At 47.1% G+C, this 18,557-nt stretch overlaps 1 protein-coding gene across 1 annotated transcript in view; it reads left to right on the top strand.

Annotated features, from left to right (window-relative positions):
* The first annotated feature begins 4,946 nt into the window (after positions 1–4,946).
* The window catches only part of IGF2R (insulin like growth factor 2 receptor), a 358,657-nt gene continuing 345,046 nt past the window's right edge, over positions 4,947–18,557 (top strand). Inside the window, exon 1 of the mRNA XM_033935794.1 lies at positions 4,947–5,169. Coding sequence (XP_033791685.1) covers positions 5,063–5,169 — 107 coding nt within the window. The 5' untranslated portion in view covers positions 4,947–5,062. The remainder of the gene's footprint in view (positions 5,170–18,557) is intronic.

Raw genomic sequence — 18,557 nt, 5'->3', positions numbered from 1 at the left:
TTTTTGCAACACACACAGAAAAAGAAAAATTATATCTGGTGTGCATTCACTGAGTGCATTATCTGCACATGGGTTAACTTTACATATTAAGCATATATTTGGGTTTCTTAACACTTTGCATTATTTTACACCTTATTGATTTAATTCTAGGTTACTATAAAAAACACATTTGAGCATTGGGACCAATTTTAAGTTAGGTAATACTGAGGTTTTCTTAATTTAGGGAAATCTAGGGATTTAGATATGTTTAATATATATCTGAGGTTCTATTTTTTCTCGTAGCTATACTTTCTTTACATTTTCTGACCTTTTTACTTCAAAAGAACTGGAGTTTCATGAATACCTCTATGAATAAAAGAACAGATGCTAGTTTAGTTTCTGCTCTAGGGCTATAATTGCACCTAGAACAGACACTGTTTGTATACCTACCACTGGAATGGTAAGTTTCCTGTATGGTATAGCTTAGCCAGCAACTTACATAAATTACTTGAATGGATTTTATCTAGGATAGTGGATGGGATTTGCTTGCATTCTCACTAGAGAATTCAAGTAAGCTTTGGGTAAGCTCTTCTAGGCACCTGCCTTTGCAGGCCTAGGTAGTATATTTTTTCTGGTTTTTGTACAATTCGTCCTATCTAATTGGCATTAAAAGAATATACTTGCATAGACACACACTGATCCATAAGAAGGGCCATACCCAGAGTACCCCCCCTCAGCGCCACAGATAAGACCACGAGAGAATCTCAGTTATGAATATTACTTCATAAACTTAGTAATATTCAAGAGGGGATTGAGGAGTAGTGGCTCGTGGCCAGTAGGGGGTGATGTTTATGGGACGGTAGTGGAATGGATATCAGAACATGATAGTGCAGTATTAAGTGCCTGTTTTTCGTATTATTCTGGGTAACTCTAGTTAGATACAAGCATATGCGTCATAAAAGGCTACGCCCAATAGAAGCGTATGACAAACTGGTGAATGAAAATCTGAATATGAATGAAGCTAAAGCCAGGAAAAACACACTACAGATTAATATAAGGGAAAGTATAATAATATTCTATTTATGTACTTTGCTATTAGGCTAGATCATGAAGGAAATTGAGAGATACATGGACTCCATTTTGATTGCTGTCTTTTCTATATTTTCTCTGTCTTTGGTTTTGTGGTCAGTTGTGTCCAAGTCTTTGTTCTTAGCATCGTGGTGTTAATTGATACCAGATGTGCCTTAGGCTAGCTAGGAAAAAATATCCCAAACTAAGATATAACAGGTATTAAATATGATTTAATCAAGTTATGAATGTATGGAATGCTTGGGCCCAAGCAAGTGCTGAATGTGAGTGGTATAAATTAATTTGTAGTACTTAAAATGAAATGGTTAAGTTAGAATCAAAGATTTAATTCTGTAAAAGTCTCTAACAGGGAAAGGGGAAAGACAGCCCCTCCTTTTCTAGGAAGGCTTCTGTGTAAAGACAATGAAATTTGAAACTGTCAGCTCAGGGGGGAAACCAGCCCCTCCTTCTCGTCCTCCTTCTCCTTTATTGTAATGACAAGCAGGCTGACTAATTTTCAGCACCCTGCTAATAATTGTAGATTCTCTTGAATATTGGAAATGTTATAAAATGTAAATGTATATTCAGAAATGAATGTAAGCAAACAAATGTAATTTTCTGAAACTTTTTTCTTTGTCTAACTTTTAAGACCACCCATGTTATTTTATTGGTTGAGAAACTGATGATGTCAAACTGAGCCAAAAGTATATAATAGAGTGACTTGAGATCTTAAACTGAGCTCGTTATCAGAAGGCCAGCATTTTGGCAACTATAACGACTCCCACTAATGCAACGGCAAACACAATTATGCTTTATTCTTTTGGTGTCATGATTGAACAAATAAAAACAATAATTATATTTTGGTAACAAAACCTTTGCATTTAGCGTCAATTTGCATGTTTTTAAATTATTTTTCACACCTTGAGCTTATGAGTGCGCCGGCGTCAAATGTCCCTTGCTTACTCCCCAGAGAGACTCCCTACAGGCTCCTCTACTCGGAATGGAGGCAGCCCGCAGCAGCATGAGCTAGTGGCTCCACCCACAGTCTATAGCAGGGGTGTCAAAGTCCCTCCTCGAGGGCCGGAATCCAGTCGGGTTTTCTGGATTTCCCCAATGAATATGCATTGAAAGCAGTGCATGCAAATAGATCTCATGCAGATTCATTGGGGAAATCCTGAAAACCCGACTGGATTCTGGCCCTCGAGGACCGACTTTGACACCAGTGGTCTATAGCAAAAGTGATTCCTCTTCAGATTGATTCCTGGGTCACACTGACAACAGATGGCAGCCTATTCAGCTGGGGTGGGGGGCACTGTAGTGGTTGCCTGGTACATGGGGGAATACAGTATTTAAAACATTCTATATTTATACCATTTGAAAAATCTAACTTTTTGGTCTTCAGCCTTGCCATAGTTATGGTTACCAGATTTTATGTACCTACATATGTAAAATCTGGACCCTTAGGCCCGCCCAGTTACACCCATCCCCTTCCTGCTAGTGCACACCACACTCCAGCCTTGCCCTTAGCCCTGCCCCCTCAGCTTGCTTATCTTGGTTGGGAGGGCATCCGCGCATGCTTGGATGACCCTCCTGATGCAATCTACTTTTTAAAACCTGGACAAAGTGCCAGGTTTTGAAAAGCCATCCAGATATGACCAGTAAAAAAAATGACATGTCTGGGTAAATTCGGACATCTGGTAACCCTAGCCATGGTAAATCTCACTCTTTGGGTATTTCATCCTTGGCATCTCTGCAGAATGCATTGGGGTAGAATACCAAAAGCCAGGACTCAACAGTCCTGCTAGGCTTAGTCTGCACCTATTCTTCTCTCCTTCCACCAGTTTAAAAACTGCCAGTTCTGTGTCAGATTTGAGGAGCTTCCACAATAGGAGTTACACTTAGAGCATACTAATATAGGCATGCCCTTCACTATCTCTCATAACTTATCTCCCCCTATGATCCCCTCCTCCTTGAGCTCTGCTCAGCTGGTAAGTCCCTCCTATCTGTGCCCTTCTCTTCAACTGCCAACTCTAGACTCCGCCTCTCCGTCCCTTCATGCACCATATGCGTGGAAGAAGGTGCCTGAATCCCTACAGTGGGCTCCGTCTCAGGCAATGTTCAAAGCCCAGTTAAAAGCCCACCTATTTGAGAGTGCTTTTGATTTCTAACTTTTTTCACCTTGGGTTCTGCATCCCCAACCCTATATGTTATGTCTGTCTGTCCAAGTTAGATTGTAAGCTCTTCTAAGCAGGGACTGTCTATAAATGTCAAAATGAACAGCGCTGCATACGCCGTTCAGTGCTATATAAGTGATAAGTTCCCCCAGAGCCGATTAATATATATCTGGCATTCCTAGTGGTTTGGAAAACCATCTTGCTATATTGGACACAGGGTGGGGATGTGTCTATTGAGCTGTGGATTCATAAAATGATGGAGGTGGCCTGCTTTGAATTATGTTATTACAAATCTACCCTGAACATTGATATCCAGGCCTACAAAGCCTTGTGGACTGCTTTTCTACATCTCCCATTAGTCTCTCACATTGGGACGGGCGTGGGGATCTTAACTGTCTTGTATGTGTGTATGAGTGTTGGTGCCCTCCTGGCTGTGCCTGACAGCCGGTGAGGCTTGGGGATATAAAATAAAGAAAAATAAGGAATTGAAAGGCTTGGGCTCTATATTGCTGTATGCTGCTTCTGAAGCCTTTCTCACCTGTTTGGCTGGGGGATCGTGCTATCTAACGCTTTGCATTGTTCTAGTCCAGGGGTAGGCAATTCCGGTCCTTGAGAGCCACAAGCAGGTCAGGTTTTCAAGATATCCACGATGAAAATGTATGAGATGGATCTGCATGCACCGCCTCCTTGAGATGCAAATCTATCTCATGCATATTTATTGTGGATATCCTGACCTGTCTGTGGCTCTCCAGGACTGGAATTGCCTACCTCTGTTCTAGTCAATCCTGATTGTGGGGCAGCGTTATATGATATCATCTGTTGTTTTTCCAGCCTTGAATTCCTTAATAAAAATTATTTTAAAAAAGTGATTAGTAGTAGTAGTAATAATGGGGAAGGGGTAAAACATGGACCTCACAGATCTTAACTGTACGTGTTTAAAAATCTGAGGTCTGTGCCACTTTTAGTCTCAGCATAGTTTATGGTTCTGACAGACTATGACAATTTACTCTGACGGATCCTAATGCTTTCCCCTCCCTAAGCTGAGACTAAAGGTGGCAAAACTGATGTCTGTGCCACTTTTAGTCTGGATTTATATTTGTATTTAGACGTTTTTATTGTGAAGCGTGACTAATAAATCAGAACATCTACATCCACTGTTTTTTTTATCTCATCGCTTGGATTGCTTTCACTGTGGAATACTGGGTCTTCTTTTGCTTTTTGTTGTGTTGTACTTACATGGAGAGGAGCAGCATAAACCCTCCTCCTGCTCCAAGTTTTTTTTTTTCCTATTAGTGCATCTGTACGGGATGGTGAGATCTGCTCACAGCAAATGCTAACCTGCAAGTTTGGAGCATATTGCTGTTGCTGAGAGGCAGATGGAACATAGGGATATTTTGCATGACGGGACGGAAAAGAAGGCAAGATAAAGAGGGCTGCTGCTTCGGAGCAGTCAACATTTTTTTAGTAATGCAATCCAAAGCAAAAAAAATTGTGAAATCATTAGAATATAACGCCATTTGCTTTAAAACAGAGGCCCAAGTAGAGAATCCAGGTTTACTAGTTGAGGGTCTAAAATCAAATGCAAACGAGGTGAATAATAAGCACGTTTTATTTGCACATTAATAAGAGAAAGGGTAAGAACGCAGGGACCAACGCCAACTCGGCTCACCCCTTCCTCCTCACCTGACGCTGACGGAGGCAGACCCGGAAGTAGACGACGCCGTGTGGCTAAGGCGAAGCGTCGCTTTCGGGTCACGTGAGTTGAACATGTGACAAGAGGGTCTGGTGGGAGCTGTCAACCCCCCTTCCCGTTCTTTCTTTAACCGGTGGCTGCCAGCACTATGGGACTGGCATTTCCAGTCGCTGGTGCTGCTTTCTTTGCGGTGTTGCAGTGCCTCCTACTCGTAGAAGTTGTGGCCCAGAGTCCGCTCTTTCCGGAGCTGTGTGGGTGAGTTTTCCTTGTATTGTTTCCCGACCCGTGCGGGGCCTGCGCTGGCCGCACTGCACCCTTGCTCGCTCCCTGACTCCAGACGCACAAGGGCGGCTTCTTCCCTTAGTTAGGCATGTTGATGCAAACTATAGATCTGAAGATATATTTAATACACTTCTGTTTCTTTGCTTTTGAAAACTTGTCCTTTCTCGGAGTTCATTAACCAGTGTATATTATTTTGCACCACATTTCTGTTGGGTGATGTGGGCTGAGCAGGCTTGCTAGGGAGTTTTTCCCATGCAACAAGGAGATAGCAGCCCTAGTTTTATTTACTTCTTGGTCAATGCCAGCTGGTTGTTATTGCTTTTAGTACTGCGTAGAGTTGCTTAGGTGGCTATAGTTTATGTGGATGGCGGATAGTGTTCGATACCTGTGTTCTGGGATGTTCATTAAGAAACTTTAGTTGTAATTTTAATTTTTTTTTTTTTTTTTTTTTTGGGGGGGGGGGGTTAATGGAATAAGGGAGATGGATACTTGAGTAGTTTGAGTGTTGCAAGTAATATTTTGTGTTTTCCTCTTGTGTATATATATAAAAAAAAAAACCTACAAGGGACTTGTCAGAAATGAGCTTATATTTAGCTGCAGTGTTCTTTTTCTGGGGGGGGGGGGAAGGGGAAGGAAGGGAGCACATTTTAAGCAAGAATAACAATAGATACTATTAACAGCTGAGTCACTCCCAGAGCAATAGAGCACATTGAACATTGATACTGGGAAATTAAAAAGGGCAATCAAGAAAAGAGCATAAATAAAAATATAATTGACATCTTTTTTTGTTAGACTAACTTAATACATTTTTATTAGCTTTTAAAGATTTCTTCTTTAAGTCAGAAATGAGAAAGAGGTGACAAATACCAGAATATATAAGTGAAACATAAAAAACACAAAAGCATTTCAGTGGCAGTCTCGCAGGAAAAGCTGTGTGTGGGGAACAAGGAGAGATGGATGTGTGATCAGAGGGTAACAAAGCAGTGTGGTTTTATAACATTGATCTCAAACTCAAACCCTTTGCAGGGCCATATTTTGGATTTGGAAGGCCTCAGAAAAAAATACTGTATTTTTCGCTCCGTAAGACGCACCTGACCATAAGACGCACCCTAGATTTAGAGGAGGAAAAACCAATTAAAAAAATATTCTGAACCAAATTGTGCCTCTGAACCCAGCCCCCTAGAAAAATAGACAAATATACTGCAGCAGACTGATTTTGATCACTAAATTTAAATCCTACCTTTGTTGTCTGGTGATTCTAGTTGCACTAGATAGTTCTCTTTCTTTCCTTCCTTACTTCCTCAGGCCCAACAATTGTCTCTTTCTATTCCTTCCTGCCCTCCCTCCCTCCTTCCTTCCTATGTCCCGAGTTCTTGCCCCCTCCACCTTACTGCCTTCTAGCCTTTGTCCTCCCTCCCTCCCTCACCAAAGCCTGCCTGCCTGCCTTCCTGCCATGCCGATTCCTCCTCCCTGGTCCACCGCTCGCCTACTGCTGCCACAACTCCACGAAGCCTGACTTCCTCCTTGCCGTGCTGATTCCTTCTCCCTTGTCCGCCAACAGGCACTACCACCACTGTAAAATGACTTCTCCCTCTCCTGGAATCAGACTTTTTAGCAGGCGCCATAAGGAGCACAAAAAACCCCTTCACCAAACCCTGGTATACCCTAACCTACCAACACCCCACTACCCAAAATAACCAGAGGCTCACCTCCCAGGCCGTGCCCCACTAGTGCCACTAGCACACCTGCACCAAGCTGCCCACACACACCCCACTGAACACCCCCTAAAACTTGCCGCAGGAACGGACTGTCGCGATCCTCAAGGCCACACCGCAGGAACTCGAGCACTACCGATGTCTCAGGAGCCTGAAGATCCCTCGACAGAAGTCCAAAAAGCCAGCTCCTGCACTCCTGGACCACAGCACACTCAAAATGAGGCTCCTACACTCCTGGACCGCAGTGCACTCAACGCACACACCCAACGCCCCTACCGACACATAAAAGCGCCGACTCCTGCTGCTGCAACTCCACGAAGGGCCGGTGGCGTGCAATTGGGCCCACAAGCCTGGAGATAAGGCCTGGACCTTTTCTCCAATGTCAGAATTGATGTTGGGGCAAGACTTGTGGGTCTGATAGCACGCCGCCGGCCCTCCTCTTCCTTTCCTGCGGTGGCAAGTGGGTAAGAGGGCGGCAAGAAGCACCGGGGGGGGGGGAGGGTGGAAAAAGTGCATCTGGGTTGCATCCGTAGAAGTTTCGTCAGCAGAAAGCCTGCAGTCATAATGCCATTATACAGGACCATGGTGAGACCTCATCTGGAATACTGCGTGCAATTCTGGAGGCCACATTATCGCAAAGACATGCAGAGGGTCGAGTCGGTCCAAAGGATGGCCACCAGAATGGTCTCAGGGCTTAAAGGTCTCTCGTACGAGGCAAGACTAAACAATTTGCAGCTCTACACTCTCGAGGAACGCAGGGAGAGGGGAGACATGATTGAGACGTTTAAATACGTCACCGGACGTATAGAAGTGGAAGATAACATTTTCCTTCTCAGAGGCCCCTCAACCACAAGGGGGCACCCGCTCAAACTCAAGGGCGGAAAATTTCACGGCGACACCAGAAAGTATTTCTTCACGGAGCGAGTGATTGATCAATGGAACAAGCTTCCAGTACAGGTGATCGAGGCCAGCAGCGTGCCAGATTTTAAGAATAAATGGGACGCCCATGTGGGATCCCTAAGTGGGTCAGGGTAAAACATTGTATAGTATTAAGGGGAGGGTATATAGAGTGGGCAGACTTGATGGGCCTTGGCCCTTTTCTGCCGTCATCTTTCTATGTTTCTATGTTTCTTATGGAGCGAAAAATACGGCAGTTAATGTCTTTTTAAAGAAATAATTTTGCAAAAGGTAAAAATCGTTATAGTTTATTAATCTTTCCTTTTGGCTAAGTCCTAATAATAATATGATCAAGAAACTGTTTTATTTTACTTTTGTGATTATGATAAACATTCCGAGGGCCTCAAAATAGTACCTGGTGGGCCGCATGTGGTCTCGGGCTACGAGTTTGAGACCACTGGTTTATAGCATACCATTTTATGTTAGAGAAGAGCACAAAGAAATATGGCTGTGGTGGTCTTCTGCTATAAGGAGTCTCTGGCCTTATGTATGTTCCTTTTTCTCCTACCTCCCTCCTCTGTCCACTGTAACTGTTTCTTGCTGGGTTGTTTTTTGTTCTTCCATTTTCCCCTGATCTCTCCAGCTCCCCTTCTGACTCCCACTGTCTAGCACTGGGCTAAAGAACTTCTAAAGGAGGTAGCAGGAGATTCCACACAGTATAATTTTATTGTTTCAAACAGGACCCAACGTGGTATACTGCATTTTGGCACAAAGGTGCACTTGCTTTAGGGGTTAACACACTACAAAAACATAAATATAAATTATAAACAAGAAATATACATTGGATAAAAAAACTACCCCCCATTTTTTTACAAAACTGCGCAAAAGGTTTTTTGCATTGGCTGGAGAATGCTCTGCATTCAGCATGCTGGCCAATGGCAAAAACCTCTTCTGCAGTTTTCAAAAAAAAAAGGGGGGGGGTAAATGTATGTATATACACAACACAAAAAATGCAAGATGAACAAGTGAACAATAAGAAATCAATATAAAAAATAACCCCTCTAAGATTGTTGCTCCCCCCTTTCATCTAATATGCTTTGTTCCCCCTTCTCAGAAATTCAATTATATTCGCTTACAGTACATACTGTATGTGCTCTGTATTTAGCCTTCCCTCACCCAAATTGTCAATGTAAACTAGTTTGACCCTACGATTGCCTTGTTATGTTCTTTTTTCAATCGCACTGTATGTAATTCATCTATCTATTGTGAACCGCCTAGAACTCCCTAGTTATGGCGCTATACAAAATAAATTATTATTATTATTATTATATTATTATATAATAAAAATATGAGATTCAACGTGGATAAATGTAAAGTAATGCATGTCGGTAAGAAAAATCTCAGGCAAGAGTACAGGATGTCCGGGGCGGTACTTGGAGAGACCTCCCAGGAAAGGGACTTGGGAGTTCTGATCGACAAGTCGATGAAGTTGTCCACACAATGTGTGGCGGTGGCGAAAAGGGCGAACAGAATGCTAGGAATGATTAAGAAGGGGATCACGAACAGGTCGGAGAAGGTTATCATGCCGCTGTACCAGGCCATGGTGCGCCCTCACCTGGAGTACCGTATTTTCGCGGATATAACGCGCACCATTGTAAAACGCGCACAGGGGTATAGCGCGCAGAAATCACGATGATATGTACAAAAACTTTTCTATACCGCGCTCAGGCATATAACGCGCATGCTGCCCGACTCTCCTTTCGCCCGCCCTGACTTTCCGTGCGCTGTCCCGACTCTCCGTTCACCCCCCCTGACTTCCGTGCACTGTCCTCCCTTGAAGTCCTGTCCCCATCCTGAAAGCCTGATGCCCCCCCCCGACGTCCGATACATCCCCCCCCCCCGGCAGGACCACTCGCACCCTCACCCCGAAGGACCGCCGACTCCCCAACAATATCGGGCCAGGAGGGAGCCCAAACCCTCCTGGCCACGGCGACCCCCTAACCCCACCCCGCACTACATTACGGGCAGGAGGGATCCCAGGCCCTCCTGCCCTCGACGCAAACCCCCTCCACCCAACGACCGCCCCCCCCCAAGAACCTCCGCCCGTCCCCCAGCCGACCCGCGACCCCCCTGGCCGACCCCCATGACACCCCCACCCGCCTTCCCCGTACCTTTGTGTAGTTGGGCCAGAAGGGAGCCCAAACCCTCCTGGCCACGGTGACCCCCTAACCCCACCCCGCACTACATTACGGGCAGGAGGGATCCCAGGCCCTCCTGCCCTCGACGCAAACCCCCCTCCCCCCCAGCCGACCCGCGACCCCCCTGGCCGACCCCCACGACCCCCCCACCCCCCTTCCCCGTACCTTTGGAAGTTGGCCGGACAGACGGGAGCCAAACCCGCCTGTCCGGCAGGCAGCCAACGAAGGAATGAGGCCGGATTGGCCCATCCGTCCTAAAGCTCCGCCTACTGGTGGGGCCTAAGGCGCGTGGGCCAATCAGAATAGGCCCTGGAGCTTAGGTCCCACCTGGGGGCGCGGCCTGAGACACATGGTCGGGTTTGGCCCATGTGCCTCAGGCCGCGCCCCCAGGTGGGACCTAAGGCTCCAGGGCCTATTCTGATTGGCCCACGCGCCTTAGGCCCCACCAGTAGGCGGAGCTTTAGGACGGATGGGCCAATCCGGCCTCATTCCTTCGTTGGCTGCCTGCCGGACAGGCGGGTTTGGCTCCCGTCTGTCCGGCCAACTTCCAAAGGTACGGGGAAGGGGGGTGGGGGGGTCGTGGGGGTCGGCCAGGGGGGTCGCGGGTCGGCTGGGGGGGAGGGGGGTTTGCGTCGAGGGCAGGAGGGCCTGGGATCCCTCCTGCCCGTAATGTAGTGCGGGGTGGGGTTAGGGGGTCGCCGTGGCCAGGAGGGTTTGGGCTCCCTCCTGGCCCGATATTGTTGGGGAGTCGGCGGTCCTTCGGGGTGAGGGTGCGAGTGGTCCTGCCGGGGGGGGGATGTATCGGACGTCGGGGAGTCGGCCGGGCAAGAGGGCTTGGGCTCCCTCTTGCTCCGATCGTGGATGCGGGTGCGGGTGGGAGCGCGTGCGAGCGGTCGTTCGGGGTGGGGGTGCGAGCGGTCCTGCTGGGGGGTGAATCGGGCGTCGGGCGGGGTGGGAACTATGTTTAAAAACTTTTGTATACCGCGCTCAGGCATATAATGCGCGAGGGGTATGCGCGGTACGTAAAATCACGTATAACGCGCGCGTTATATCCGCGAAAATACGGTACTGCGTCCAGCACTGGTCACTGTACATGAAGAAGGACATATTAATACTCGAAAGGGTCCAGAGAAGAGCGAGTAAGATGGTTAAGGGGTTGGAGGAGCTGACGTACGGTGACAGATTAGAGAAACTGGGCCTCTTCTCCCTAGAACAGAGGAGATTGAGAGGGGACATGATCGAAATATTCAAGATACTGAAGGGGATAGACTTAGTAGATAAGGACAGGTTGTTCACCCTCTCCAAAGTAGGGAGAACAAGAGGGCACTTTTAAAGTTGAAAGGGGATAGATTCCGTACAAACGTAAGGAAGTTCTTCTTCACCCAGAGAGTGGTGGAAAACTGGAACGCTCTCCCGGAGGCTATCATAGGGGAAAACAATCTCCAGGGATTCAAGACAAAGTTAGACAAGTTCCTACTGAACAAGGTCGTACGCTAGTAAAGCTAGTCTCAGTTAGGGCACTGGTCTTTGACCAAAAGGGCCGCCGCATGAGCGGACTGCTGGGCGCGATGGACCACTGGTCTGACCCAGCAGCGGCATCTCTTATGTTCTTATTAAAAATATGATAAAAGAATGAGGACTGCCTTAATGTAAGAAAGTGATAAATATCAAGCCTAATGGAATATACAAGAAAAATAACATTGTCTGCTCGTTAAACAAATGTTAGTATAAAATGAGACACTTTTTTTTCTATAAAACACTGCATCCTGTGAGTTTTGAAAAAACAGGAATACAAACCTGTGTGAAATCATACTTCCAGTACTTAGCCACTCAATTTGTTTCCTAACATAAAAACCATGGCCAAAAAGATGGCGTCTGGAGCAGACGTGCACGCTGAGATGTTAGACTAATTTGGTCCTGAACTGACTTTTTTCTAACTTACCCGTCCTGCGGTGTGTGTTCGCACGATGGGAAAGAGGAAAAGTTTAACGCGGTCTGTGCCTCCAGTGACTGCGACTCCGAGGGGATTGGTCCAGACCACTTTGGACGGTCTGGCTCAGCTTCCAACTCCGAGGATGCAGAAAGCAACAGGAAAACCCCCCACCTTTGATGAAGGATCTTAGCGAGAATGGGGCTGTGCTATGCCCCGAAGGAAGACAGGCACCTAGCCAGCCCGGAACTTCCAGTCCTATGCTGCCGGCAACGCCGAAGTCCCCAGTAGAGGAAACGGAAGCAAGTAGCCCTAGAGGAGCGGTTGGGAGACACCATGGGGTTGAAGATCAAGCCGGAGATTTTACACCGATCTCCAGCATGGAGACTGAAGAAAAGAATACCGGGGGAGAAGTGATCATCTGTGGAAGGTTAGAGAAACCTCCTGTTGTGAGTATGGATTTCCATTTGGAAGGCAATGGAAATTATGGATTCCAATCTTCAGAAAGCAGTGGCAGTTTTGAGAAAAGTTAATAGCAGCATTATCTCTAAAGTAGAACACCAAGGGGGAATCCTGGAAAAACATGGTGAGATTATTCATAGACATGAGCAACAAATTTCACAAGTTAAAGATCTTCAATTGGACATTGTTAAAGAAAGAAATGTTATTCAGAAGAAATTAGACTATATTGAAAATTACCAAGGAAAAAATAACTTGAATTTTGAATTTTCCTCGTTCACCAGTAATCTCAGCCATTCATAAATATGTGTGAAGTTTTGCAATTACCGTATTTTCATGTAGATAACGCGCACCCGTGTAAAACGCGCACACGGGTATAGCGCGCGGAAAACACAAATTTATGTACAGAAATTTTTGTATACCGCGCACACCCGTATACCGCGCATGCTGCCCGACTCTCCTCTGGCCACCCCGACTCTCCTTTCGCCCGCCCCGACTCTCCTCTCCCCCTTGAAGTCCTGTCCCCACCCTGAAAGCCTGATGCCCCCCCCGATGTCCGATTCACACCCCCCCCGCAGGACCGCTCGCACGCGCTCGCACCCCCACAGCCTCCCGACCCCCCCATCATGTAGAAGCTCCTACAGGTGTTTTGCTGCTTCCTCTTGGCGATCCCGCCCTTTCTCTGACGTCAAGCCCTCTTGCCCCGCCGACTCTCCGACTCCCCGACACGATCGGGGCAAGAGGGAGCTCAAGCTCTCTTGCCCCAGCCAACCGCGGCACCCCCGACACGATCGGGGCAAGAGGGAGCTCAAGCCCTCTTGCCCCAGCCAACCGCGGCACCCCCGACACGATCGTGGCAAGAGGGAGCTCAAGCCCTCTTGCCCCCCCGACTCCCCAACTCCCCGACAATATCGGGCCAGGAGGGAGCCCAAGTCCTCCTGGCCCTGGCGACCCCCCCCCCCCCGCTAGTTGTTAGGGCCAGGAGGGAGCCCAAACCCTCCTGGCCACGGCGACCTCCTACCCCCACCCCGCACTACATTACGGCAGGAGGCCATGTGCCCAAGGCCCCGCCCCCAGGAGGGACCTAAGGCTCCCGGGCCTATTCTGATTGGCCCAGGCGCCTTAGGCCCCACCAGTAGGCGGAGCTTTGGACGGATGGGCCAATCCGGCCTCATTCCGTCGTTGGCTGCCTGCCGGACAGGCGGGTTTGGCTCCCGTCTGTCCGGCCAACTACACAAAGGTACGGGGAAGGGGAGTGGGGGTGTCGTGGGGGGTCGGCCAGGGGGGTCGCGGGTCGGCTGGGGGGCGGTCGGAGGTTCTTGAGGGGGGGTGGTCGCTGGGGGGATGGGGGTTTGCATCGAGAGCAGGAGGGCCTGGGATCCCTCCTGCCCGTAATGTAGTGCAGGGTGGGGGTAGGGAGTCACCGTGGCCAGGAGGGTTTGGGCTCCCTCCTGGCCCGAACAACTAGCTGGGGGGGGGGTCACCAGAGCCTGGAGGGCTTGGGCCCCCTCCTGGCCCGATATTGTCGGGGAGTTGGGGAGTCGGCGGGGCAAGAGGGCTTGGGCTCCCTTTTGCCCCAATCGTGTCGGGAAGTCAGGGTGGCAAGAGGGCTTGAGCTCCCTCTTGCCCCGATCGTGTCGGGGGTGCCGCGGTTGGCTGGGGCAAGAGGGCTTGAGCTCCCTTTTGCCCCGATCGTGTCGGGGAGTCGGCGGGGCAAGAGGGCTTGACGTCAGAGAAAGGGCGGGACTGCCGGAAGAAGCAGCGGAAGGCGCAGGGCTCACAGAAGGGCCGGGACCGCCAAGAGGAAGCAGCAGGACACCGGTAGGAGCTTCTACATGATGGGGGGAGGGTCGGGAGGCTGTGGGGGTGCGAGCGGTCCTTCAGGCTGGGGGTGTGGGTGGGAGTGCGTGCGAGTGGTCCTTCGGGGGGGTGAATCGGACGTCGGGGGGGAACTATGTAAAAAAAATTTTGTACAATGCGCTCACGCGTATAACGCACAAGGTTATGCACGGTTTGTAAAATCGTGTATAATGCGCGCGTTATATGCGTGAAAATACGGTACCTAGTGAAAATTTGCCACCAATTGTAAGAGCGCAATATTTGTCCATTAAAACTAATGTAATTAGCTCTACACCAACACAGGCTGAGGATCCTGGTACTCAAATTGACTTAACCAATTTTTTAGAAAGTTCTCTTGACATAGTAAAGGAAAGGACTACCCTGGTGGTGACTTTTGCTCTCGAGTTCAATAGAGATTTAATACTTAAGACTTATTTCAGAAATATGTAAGCTTAATTTTTGGGTTCAACTATACATATATTTCCTGATTTTTTTAAAGATGACACAGCGGAGTAAAAGAGACTTCTCTCTAGGTGCTACCTTTATTATGAAGTTTCCGTCACAATGTTGTGTTACTTATGGTGGGAAAAATTTTCTTTTTTTTTTTTTTTGAAAAATTTTTTTTTTTTTTTTTTAGCCCAAACAGTTCTTAGAATTTATTGTGGCTAAAGAAGGTAGTGAAATCATAATTGGTCCTGTTGCCATTCCAAAAGAGTAGCGCGAATTAACAACTTCCTGCATCCTTTGTGAATGCTCTTAAGTTGATGAGATTGTTATTTCTTTTCTGTTATTTCTATTCTTTGACTCTATACTATTTGTGGACTAAATAATAATAATGTTTTACTCCTTTTGGTGCATTTTCCCGCTTTAGATTATTTTCTTATTGGAAATTACAAATCTGTGTTCGAGTATGTTTATTATGCTTGTATGAACAATTAAAATGATAAATAATAAAATATAAAAAATCTTGGCCAAAGGGTTGTAGCTAGGGCCACAGGTAGGCCCTACTTTGGACTCAGGCCCACTCAGTGGCAGCATATTTATGAACTGGGAGAAAGAGAGATGGGATCTTCCCACCCAACTGGGGTCCAGACCTGCCCCTGGTTTCAATCAGTCATTTTGGCTGATTATATTTGTGGTTCTGGGTAAATATTAAAGTAAAAATTTCTTAAAAGATGGCATAGGTGAATAGTACAGTACTTTAGCTTGCTCTTCACTGTTTTTTAAGTGTGTGTGTGTGCAATGACTGCATGCATAGTTCTTCTTTTTCTGTTCAACTGTGCTCTGTTTTCAAACACTCAGGAAACTCAAGCACTAAGGTATTGAGTAATCAAGGGATGCTTTAAGGCAAAAGAAAGGGGAATGTGGCTAGATAGGGGTTGTGACACTATCTGTCATGGTTCTTCAATTTAGGATGAAGAGGCCTCAGAGACAAAAGGTTCAAGGGCTGGTCTGGATGTTGTAAACTGTTACCTTATAGCTGGTTTAGGCCCAGAGTCACTAAAAGGTAGCGATTCAATCGCTGTTGGCCGATTACTGGCCGATTTTGAAACAGTGATTGATTCACTACCTTTTTGCATGCAAATCATTTGCATGCAAACTTCCTTACTCAGTGAACGATTGAGTCAGGCTAGCCCTGACAGTAGTGACAGGAGAAGCAGCCTCCTGTCGCTGCTGTCAGTGCCTTTTATTTCTTTTTTTTTTCTTCAATGAGCCAGATATTTTGCATGGCCACTTAAAAAAAAAAAAGCAAAAACCCCATCCCTGACTAATGCACCCCCAAACCCTCCAAAGAAAAAGGCAGGAGGGATGCCGACTCCCTCCTGCCGGCAAATACCTCCCCCTACCCCTGAAAAAACCTTACAGGAGGGATGCCCACTCCCCTCCTGCCACCGCCCCCAGACTCCCACCCCTGTCCCTCAAAAAGTTGGAAGCAGGAGCGGTGCTCAGTCCCTCCTGCTCCATAGGGCTCCTCCGTGTGAATGCGGGCGTTAGGCCCCGGCCCGGAGTAACATGGGGAGGGGCCTAAGGCCCTGATTGGCTCAGGTGCCTCGGGCTCCTCCCCGCCCTGTGATGCAACCTCATTTATACCCCTCCTGCTCCCAACTTTGAAAGGTACGGGGAGGGGAGTGGGCCTGGGCCGGGCTGTGCCGATGGCAGTGGGGGTTTGTGGCGGCAGGAGGGAGTTGGCATCCCTCCTGCCATATTCGCGTGGGATGGGGGAAGCAGGGGCAGCGTCAGGAATGGTGTTTGTTCTTTTTTTGGGGGGCTGGGCTCGCTGTAAGTAAAGCGTCAATGGCAGGAGGGAGTCGGCATCCCTGCTTTTTTCTTTGTGGGGGGGAGGGCAGTGGGGCCGCATTTGTATGTGGGGGCATCTTCCCTGCAATTTGTGAGTAGGAGGTGCATTTGTCGGGAGGGGGGCGCATTTTTTTGACATGCCTTCTTGTCTTAATAATTTTTTTTTTTTATGGGGCAGATATTTTGCGTGTGCAACATACGCAAAATATCTGTGCTATGGAAAAAGAATGAATAAAAAGGACAGGCAGGCCTGTCAAAAAAACGGCAGACCTGTCGGGTAACACAGTTACCAAGAGGTCTGCAGTAGTCGGGTTTGACAATAGTAAAAACCCGATTCAAAATAGCCAAGCAATTGTTAGTGAATCAATCATTTGGCTATTTTGCATGAGGTTTTACTAATTTGCATGGGATGATCGAATCGGAGCGGTGAATGATCAGGCAGCAGTTTAGTGAATCAGGTTGGGGTCGGAGAACGATTGCAAAACCAGTAAAACTGGTTTTGCAATCGTTGGGACAGGATTGGAACCTTTAGTGAATCTAGCCCTTAGTGAGGTGATTTTTGTTTTCTTGAAGCTGAGCACTGAAAGGAGTAGGGCTACTCTATGGCTCCAGATAATGGAGGATGGATTAAGACATCCGGGTTTTACTTTCATGATTTTCAGTGGAAGTGAAACCCAGATGTCTATCTGTCCTCCTTTTTCTGGGGCCACATGGTAATCCTAGAAAGGAGGAATGCTTGGGCATAGTCAAATTAAAAAAAAAAAAAACCCAACATGTGATGCATCTGTGATGTGCTGTGTGTGGTTGTTGGTTTTGTTGGGTTTTTTTTTTGGTAATTGGAAATTTCCAAAGAGAAGCTGGTAGTTGAATTTGTTTTAGGATGTCTGTAAAGTCATTTCAAGTTCAGTTGATTTGGCTGGCCTTTTATGAAACTGAAACAAATGGTTTTCAAGAGTTAAGAACATAAGAATTGCCGCTGCTGGGTCAGACCAGTGGTCCGTCATGCCCAGCAGTCCACTCTGGTCAAAGAGACTAGCCCCAACAGCGCACGTTCTTGTTCAGCAGGAACTTGTCAAGGAAACTTTGAGCAGAAGTAGAAGTTTGTTATGGCTTCTTGTGACTTTCAGATTGTGTAAGTTGTCTGGTTAGAATACTGTCATAAGCTTTACACCTGAAAGTATAGTTTTTGTCAACTGAAGAATTTGTGACTCGGCTTGTTATTCAAAATAGACCTGTATATTTAAAAACTGGGCAGATAATATTTTTTCCTGAATTTTTGGGAGTTTTTTTCCTCCCCCACCAATCATATTTATAAAATTTTCAAGAAATACAATCATACCACGCATCAACAAGGGATCCAAGAGGAAAAAGAACAAAGAACTGGTGTGGCTCACTGTAGAGGTGAAGGAAGCGATCAGAGACAAGAAGACTTCGTTTAAGGAATGGAAAAGGTAAAAAATGGACGAAAACTGGAAAAAGCACCAATAGCATCAACGCAGGTGCCATAAGGAAGTAAAAGGGGCCAAAAGAGACTACTAGGAAAAAATAGCCAAGGAGGCGAAAAACTTCAAGGGGAAACGACCCGCAAAGAAAGCGGTGGGACCGTTGGATAACCATGAAGTAAAGGGAGTGCTAAAGGAGGACAAAGCCATCGCTTATAAGCTGAACACATTTTTTATGTCTGTATTTACCGAAGAGGCTATGCACAACATACTGGAACCTGACAGGCTCTACGTTGGAAACGAAGACGGGAAACTGACAGGGTTGACGGTCAGTCTAGAAGAGGTATGCAGGCAGGTTGATAGGCTTAAGAGCAACAAATCCCTGGGACCGGATGGCATCCATTCGAGGGTCATTAAGGAACTGAAAGGGACTATAGCTGAACTGCTTCAACTAATAGCAAATCTGTCGATCAAGTCGGGAAAGATTCCAGAAGACTGGAAGGTGGCGAATGTTACGCCAATCTTCAGAAGGGGTTCGAGGGGAGATCCGGTAAACTACAGACCGGTGAGTCTGACTTCGGTA

The sequence above is a fragment of the Geotrypetes seraphini genome, chromosome 3 (assembly GCF_902459505.1).
Source record: "Geotrypetes seraphini chromosome 3, aGeoSer1.1, whole genome shotgun sequence".
Classification (NCBI taxonomy): domain Eukaryota; kingdom Metazoa; phylum Chordata; class Amphibia; order Gymnophiona; family Dermophiidae; genus Geotrypetes; species Geotrypetes seraphini.
This window is presented reverse-complemented; position numbering and strand designations above follow the sequence as displayed.